General features: G+C 40.2%; 1 protein-coding gene across 1 annotated transcript; it reads right to left on the bottom strand.

The window, feature by feature from the left end:
• Positions 1-252: 252 nt before the first annotated feature.
• Positions 253-1,039, bottom strand: LOC133490763 (myosin light chain 4-like). The gene has a single exon (XM_061801223.1). The coding sequence runs from the start codon at positions 979-981 to the stop codon at positions 382-384; it is 600 nt and encodes a 199-aa protein (XP_061657207.1). The 5' UTR covers positions 982-1,039; the 3' UTR covers positions 253-381.
• Between the last annotated feature and the right edge of the window lie 7,322 nt (positions 1,040-8,361).

The raw sequence follows: 8,361 nt of genomic DNA on the forward strand, positions 1-8,361 counted from the left end.
GCAGCTGCCCCTCAGCAGAATAACAAGAAGGCTCTTTGTGCAAATTGGAATAAAATCAAATGTGGGAGGCGAAGCCTATTATGATTTTTTTTTTTCATTTTCACTCCCGACAATACTTTGGCCAAATTTCGTTAAGCTACTTGATTAGCATAAATAATTTTCTCTTTGAATTTATATGTTGTTTATTATTAAAATGACATTCGGAGAAAAAGGTTTGTGATAAAATTCCCTTTATTAAACGGATGTCCGGTGTATCTCATTGGCATTTCATTACAGATTTCCCAAAAGGAAGACAGTGCAGGCCTCGTGGCTTTTGAACACAAATGTTAAAATACCGGTCCATGGTGACGAGAACTGGTAGAAGTCTTTGCGGTTCAACGTTCATCCGGAGAGAATATGTTTGACAAAAGAGGTGTAGTTGATGCACCCATTAGCATCCTCCTGTCCAGCCATGAGTCTGTCCACCTCGTCTTCCGTCATCCTCTCGCCGAGCGTCGCCAGGACGTGGCGCAGCTCTGCTCCCATGATGGTGCCGTTCCCCTCCTTGTCAAACACTCGGAGACCCTCCACGAAGTCTTCAAAGTTGCCTTGGTCTTTGGCACGGGAAATGTGCTGGAGCATGGGCAAGAAGGTCTCAAAGTCCAGCATCTTGCACTGCATCTCCTCTGGCCGTGGCTTCCCAAGCACCTTGAGCACATCGGCGTTGGTTGGGTTCTGACCGAGCGCCCGCATCACGTCCCCACATTGGGCATAGGTGATTTTCATCTCACCCTTTGGCGTTCGGTCGAACAAGGTGAACGCCTCCTTGAACTCCTCGATTTGATCGGCGGTGTACTCAAGGGTGATGCTTTTGGGATCGAAGTCGGGTTCCTTGGGCTGGTCTGGCAGTTCAGTAGGCAGAGACAGCTTCGAGGCCAGAGAGGATTTGGGCTCTGGCTTTTTGGGCTCAGGTTTCTTTGGTTCAATCTTCTTGGGTGCCATGTTTTCCAGGGATTTAGAGCTGAACTGTGAAACAAGAACGTCTGAAGGGATCGGTTAAGTTCGACGGAGCACAGATGCCCGCCCAGCCTTGGCTGTCTTTTATACGCATCTCATTCAGGGGAGCCACAGCACAATTTTCACCAGTGCACTATAAAAGGAAGAAACCCGAAATAGATCCTCGTAACAAGTGATGTCAACATTAAGTATTGTTCTCAGCTGTTGTCATCTGGCCGGCGGTACTATTTGCTGTCATTAGCCAGGGTCCAGTTGCATTAGGCCAAAATTGTTCTGTCTCTCTGATGGACAAAGGGATCAGAGGGATGATATATCAAGCCACTAGGGAGAGTGACTAAAATAGCTTTTCTCGGCAACTGTTAAAAATCTGGCAATCAGTGGATTCTGCGGGAACATCTTTTTTTTGTTGTTTTTTTGTTTGATTGTTTAACTCCCGTAGCTGGGAGTATCCGGTCTTGATTATCAACTGTTTATATTCTTGTTTAGTAACTTGATGGTGCTTTTTTTAATGTAATAGTAAATGTCGTGTTCCTATTATGTTGGCATTCAATTTTACATATAAACTATCAGTTTTTATTTTTACCCTGCTTACCTCGAACACTCTTTTTTATATTATCTGTTATTTTTACCTAATTTCAGAGACTTCCAGCATTCAGTAAGGGGAGGTCACTTATTGGGTTTTGGTCTTCATTTCACTGTTTTTTTTTTTTTTTTGCATAATAAAAATGCAAAATAATGTTAGATTCTTCCTGGGGCTGCACAATTATGTGGAAAAAAATAATCACAAGTATTTTGATCAATATTATAATCACCATTATTAATCAGCATTATTTCTCATGTTAGGGCAAAATCCATAGTTTTATTTCACTACTTTTCAACAAAGAGTTCAACAGTAGTGTAGCAGAAAAGTTTTCAGTGAAAAATGAATAGTTAAATAAATTATAGAAAATAGTAAAAAAAATGAATGTACCCAAAATATTTCTACTTTCCTAAGGTTTCACTGAATAAATACAGTATATTACAAAGTGCAACCATGAAAACTCGATTTAGAAAAAAAAAAATTCAATTGACTTAAAATATGAATATCATGTATTTTCTTTCTTTCTTTCTTTCTTTTTTTTTTACATCTTTTTGGGTTGCAAAACTCATTCATTCGAGTGGGCACCACACCTGCGTTCCATTGATGCATGGCGTCTCTTAAAACAGAGGGCCCCAGTAAAAATGTTAAAAGGCTCTTTTTCCAGACACCTCCAACTGTGAATAAAACTGTTCTTTGTGTTGCAGCATCATTCTGCTCACTTATTCTATCATTTTCACATCTGCAAACAGATCATCCCAGTGTAATGGCTATATGAGATGCTACTTACTGAAGCACTGGAAGCAAGCGGTCTACTAAATAGAATTTCTGTCACACAAGCACAGCTCATTCAGTTCTGTGGTCACATCGACAGATGAACACAGTCGCCAGCCCCGCTGGAGGAAACCCAAGATTTGTCCTAGAATGGCCTGTGTATGCCCCGGCTACATCAGTTGCCCAGCAACTGCCTGGGTCTCATCATGTATGCCCAACAGGATGCGGTGATTTGTGGCGAACCTGCAAATACGACATTTACGGTCAACAGGTAGCAACGGGCTCTGAAAGGCATATTCCAGGGATGAAATGTGGCAAATTACCATTTGATAGCCTCGCAGAAATATCAGAATGTGGATGACTTTAACAGTGAATGTTAATCAAATGAAGCTGCCCGAGGCTGTTCTTTTCCACTTTGTTATCATTGTAGACAAGTCAACAAATAGTGCATTTTGACTACAAGAAATTTTACTCTGAACTTTTTTGCAGGGACATTATTGGGACTTTACCACTGCAGAAATACTGTATTTGCAGGAACTTCCCAACCTAGACTCTCCCCTATATCCCCACCTAAAACAAACAAAAACACTACGGCTGTATAGAATGTTCCCCTGGGATTATTTAGTTCCTCCTGGTGGGTGAGTCTACCTAAAGCTCCCAGAAACTCTTTGAGGGCATGGGCTGTGCTAACGAACACTGAGTGGTTGACACACTTCTGCAAGGCATTTACTTTTTCTTTCACAGAACATCCATTATGCAGCGTTACACAAGGCTCAAAATAAGAGGATTAAAATATATGGAAAAGTAAAATATCAAATCACCAATGGCGGCTTCAGTCAGGACTGCTCCTGGCCAACTAAATTCTGCTAAGGAGGTCCAAACCCAAACAGGTGTGTGAGTGTTTCTCGGCCAGGAGCTGAGTGGAATGAGGCTCCAATGGGCCAATATAATGAGGTGCTAGGGTCTGGGGGGCGGGGTTCCCAGGCAGGAGCTCTTATTTTGGTCTTTTTCATTTCTTTAGAAAACCTTATCCTGGTAATGGCCCGTCACACCATGATGTTCTGGTCAGTATTCTATAGCGTTTGAGGAAACGATAGTCGCCCATGGTCGCCGGGATAGCTCCAGAAGAGCGTTGTTTGAATGCTAGTGAACGTCAATGATCGCTGGGAATCGGCGGAGAACACCGGTCCGGAAAAATTTTTTTGAACATGCACAAAAGTTCTCACCGAGACAAGCGTTCATCAACGTTTAATTTTAAACGCTGCAGAACGTTCAAGAACATCCGTGGAATGTTTTACTAAGGTTGCACGCGTTTGCCTATCGATGTGTCATCCGCGTTTGAGAACGCAGAAAAATAGAACGATTGAAATGTTCAGAGGACGTTGACCAGAACGTCATGGTGTGACGGAGCCTTTAGATATTTGCCGTGCTGTCAAGCAAAGCAAAACAGAAGCAGATACATAAACAAACAGTATGATGTGACATATATAACATATCACGTATATTACAATATCCAACACACAGTAGTTACATAGTACATTGCATCATAGCAGATAGCGAATAAAATGTTCATAAAAGGCATGTGAATGGATATTTTCTAAATGTGGATGACTTGCATAAAAACATGCAACCTGTCTTCTTAAATAAATAAATACATAACACATAAATAGATAGATAGATAGATAGATAGATAGATAGATAGATAGATAGATAGATAGATAGATAGATAGATAGATAGATAGATAGATAGATAGATAGATAGATAGATAGATAGATAGATAGATAGATAGATAGATAGATAGATAGATAGAGATAGATAGATAGATAGATAGATAGATAGATAGATAGATAGATAGATAGATACCAGGAACTCCTGTAACCAAGAATTTAAAGTTCCTTAGATGGATGGTGGAAAAGCTCCTTTTGTGTTTAGACGGTCGCATCTATTGTAAATAAAAATTCGTTACGGAGTATTTTATCGGGGTCAAAATAGAAGAGTAGTAATTTGTAGAGTTCTAGGAATCAATGATGAGGCAGCACTGAAATATAATTTGAACCCTTTAATATCAGAAACTATAAAAACCAAAGAGTTGTTGGTGCATTGCTTCCAGTCACAATGGAAAAAATAGAAACAGTGAGCGTATTTTAGTTTGCCAAAAAGATCAAGTTTGTATTACAACTTGGTCATGCTTTACTTTTTGTATACATCAGTATTTGTGTCTGATTCCTGTTTTTCACATCAGGACATATTTTGTCTTACATATTGTGAATTCAGACAAGGTTACTTTATGCAGTGTATTAAACAGGCAGTCGAGAGCAGATGCAAAAGTTTGGATTCTGCATTTTCTCTGGTAGAAAAGGGCCTCTAAAGACATGTTTGGTCCACTTTCTCAGGGATTAAGTGTCTGAATTAAACATACTGGCATTCCTGCTGAGAAAATCACCTGGTAAGCTCCAATGAAAACATCTTCTAAGCCTGTGTGCTGCTGGGATAAACAGGTAAAAGTCATTCAGAGACGAGCCAAAACGGCATCATAGACGGATCAGAAATAGACTGGTCCGGCTGAACGGGAGAGGATTGGACCACCAAGCCAAGTACTCCACGGAGAATCGAGGAGTATGAATAGCTTGGAAACTTCTCTAATCTCCCTGTCAGAATTCCAAGTCAAGCTTGGGAGAAATGGGCATAGTGCTCATTCCTAGCCAGGAAGATGAGGCAAATGTGCTGTGTGATCTCCAAGCTATTGTCTGGCTCACAGCAGGCATGACTACCTCAAAGAAGCGCAGCCAAACAAGAATAGACAAAAAGTTGATGGCGCGCGAAGGATCGTAAAGTTCATTTTGGCAAACAGCCGCTGTGTACTTTCTCTTTGTAGCCATAACAACAATGGAACAAAATGAGACAGAACAAAAGAAACATTCTAAAACAACAAGACTGACCCTTTTGTTTGGGCTAATCATTTTTCTGTGTTGACATGCTGTAGTTTTATGGTGGGAGTCTCCACTCGTCTGGTTTAACTGAATGAGTAACGCCTTCAATTTTCTTATTATAAGGCAGCTCTGGATCAGTTGGTAGAGTGGACCGTCCAGTGACTGAAGTGTTGCTTGTTCGAATCTCACCTCCAACTCTCTGTATGTCAAAGTGTCCTTGGGCAAGACACTAAACCCAAAATTTTCGATAAAACGCGAAACATTGAAGTCCATTTAACATTTATCATGAACTAATCACAATGAAGAACTAAACGAGACTTGGCAAATCTACGGCCCGTGGACAACATCCGGCACGATGGATAACCGTGTCCCGCCTGTCTGAGCCCAGCCATAAATTAGAAAATTAAAAAAATATATATGTATGGTGTAGATGCAATACAGCTGTGTAGCTTTTACTTTGAAAACTACATAGGTTACCCCTCAAGATGTCGGTTCATGGCACGAAATGAAAAAAATAATAACGAATGCTGATTTCAACAAGACATGGACTTCCAAGTACATCTTTACGGAAGTCAAAGGTAAAGCCATGGCTTAGTTTGTCGTATACAGGTCGCTGTGTTACAAGACGCCAATTTGAATCCCCATTACATGACGAAATATGAGGGTAAATACAGAAAACTACGATGAGGTCTGATACATTGCCAACAAAACTGCAGAGTCAACAAGGATTTGTTTATTGATTTTTATAAAAAAAATAAAAACTACACACTCAGAGATGCAGCCATCACGGCAAGTTATCTCATTTCTCACAGAGTCACCCAAAAAAAATAGTAGGGTGTTTTCTGATGGAGAGTATATCAATGAGTGCTTATTGGACTGTTCCACTGATATGTCCGGAGAAAAGGGGAAGCATTTGTGAACATGCCACTCTCCCGACGCACTGTAACGAGGGTTGAAGGCATCGCTTCAGGACAAAAACAGAACTACTTTTCTCTGAAGGTGGATGTAAGTTGTGATGTATTTCGCACTGCCCAGCTGTTCATCTTCTTACGTGGGATAACTGCAGACTTTCAAATCATGGAGGAGCGAGGTGCCTTACGACCAATGAAGGGACAACACTACTTGGAGTGACTTGTACACAGAGGTACGTAACTCTTGACAAGTTAAAACTGAAATGAGGCAAGCTGGCAGTTGTGACAACGGACCTCTTCCTGGGAACAATGTCGGAGTTTTGAAGAGAATGCAAGATCAGGTGAAAGAAATGAACCCTTTGAAGAAATTAATACCTACATTGTATTATTCATCAGGAGGTATTGTGTTAATCAGTGTTAAAAATTAACCATGTTGTTTGTGCTTTAACTAGAATATTTTATCAGAGCAAATGAGACAGAACATGGTGAGTGAGGTCACTCTCTGGTGGATTTTTACTCTTCAGAATTCTGGTTTCTTATGTGCCTCCTTGCAAAAATTAATTCCCCACCCCCGGACTAAACAATAATAACAGCGAGTAGTCATCCTTGCTGGATGCTTTGCAAATAACTAACGGAAAGTTCCCTCCTTTAAAAAAAAAGTTTTAAATTAAGATCCATCCAATTACTAACAGTATGTACTTAACATAAAAAGCAACAAATGAGTTTTGGGTTTGTTATTTAGTGAGAAAAATAGCATTCAAGACTAGTCCGAAATGTGACATTAGCACATCTAACAATCCATCCATCCATCCATCCATCTTCTGTTCAGCTTATCCTCAGTAGGGTCGCAGGCGCGCTGGATTCTATCCCACCTGACTGGGCGAGAGATGGAGTACACCCTGAATTGGTCACCAGTCAATCCCAGGGCAGATATAAACAACCATTTCTACTACTTCCATTTGCTCCTCCAGAAAATTTTGAGTCTTTAGTTAATGTACGATGGACGTTTTCTGGAATGTGGGAAGAAAGTGTATTGGAGAAAAGTCACAGAGAGACAATAAGAACATGCTAACACTACAGGTGAGCCCAGATTTGAACCGGGTCCTTAGAACGCTAACGTTGTTCACGGTGTCGCCCTTATGAATAAAAATAGCACTCAAAATATAAACTAAAGGGAGTTTTCAAAACATCCATCCATTTGTCTGAGCCGGTTATCCTCACAAGGGTCGTGGGAGTGCTGGAGCCTATCCCAGCTGTCATCGGGCAGGGGTCAGGGTACACCCTGAACTCGTTGACAGCCAATCACAGGGCACATAGAAATAACCTGTCACATTCACAATCACACCTATGAGCAATTCACAGTCTCCAACTAATGCATGTTTTTTGGGATGTGGGGGGAAACTGGAGTGCCTGGAGACAACCCACGCAGGAATGGGGAGAACATGCAAACTCCAGACAGGCGGAGCTGGGATTTGTACTCCAACCCTCTGAACTGTGAGGGTAACACTGTAACCAGTTACAGCACCGTGCCAGTTTTCAAGACAGTAAAGTAATGGTCAACCAAATTATAAATAAACAAAATAAACAATGACTGAATCATAGCCTGCACTGTCTTAATAAATAAGTTATAAGTCATGATCACAATTCTCCACATCCACTCGGAGTTTTAGTTTTCTTTGTGTTGCATTCTTCTAGTTGTCAGTAATGCCTGTAAGAATTTAGTAGGCAACTACCAAACAAATGGAGGAGTAGAAATTGTGTTTTCTTTTGTGGAAACAGTTTTATCAAACATTTTTAAAAAGCAAAAAAAATATTGTATAATAAATAAAGTAATAAAAATAATATATAATAAAAAAGAACTGTCCACAAATTGAAATTACACATGACCATATTTGCTGTTTCACTAACAGCTAACAGCACTATGACTTAAGCGAAAGATGAGAGTTAGCTTTCCGTCATGTGAGTTTGTTTAAAAGAATGTCCGTGCCTTAAACTTAAACTGTTTTAAATTTTAGTAAGTTCAGTTCTTAGTTGGTCCTTTAGGTTGCAGTAATGCAAGTAAAACGTCAGTGGACAACCAAACACAAAGTAATTTTGTGGTAATTAAGAATTTCTAAAATTGTAACAGGAAAGAAAAAGCTTTCATCTGGACTATGAAACCAAACCACTGAC

The sequence above is a fragment of the Syngnathoides biaculeatus genome, chromosome 17 (genome assembly GCF_019802595.1).
Source record: "Syngnathoides biaculeatus isolate LvHL_M chromosome 17, ASM1980259v1, whole genome shotgun sequence".
Classification (NCBI taxonomy): domain Eukaryota; kingdom Metazoa; phylum Chordata; class Actinopteri; order Syngnathiformes; family Syngnathidae; genus Syngnathoides; species Syngnathoides biaculeatus.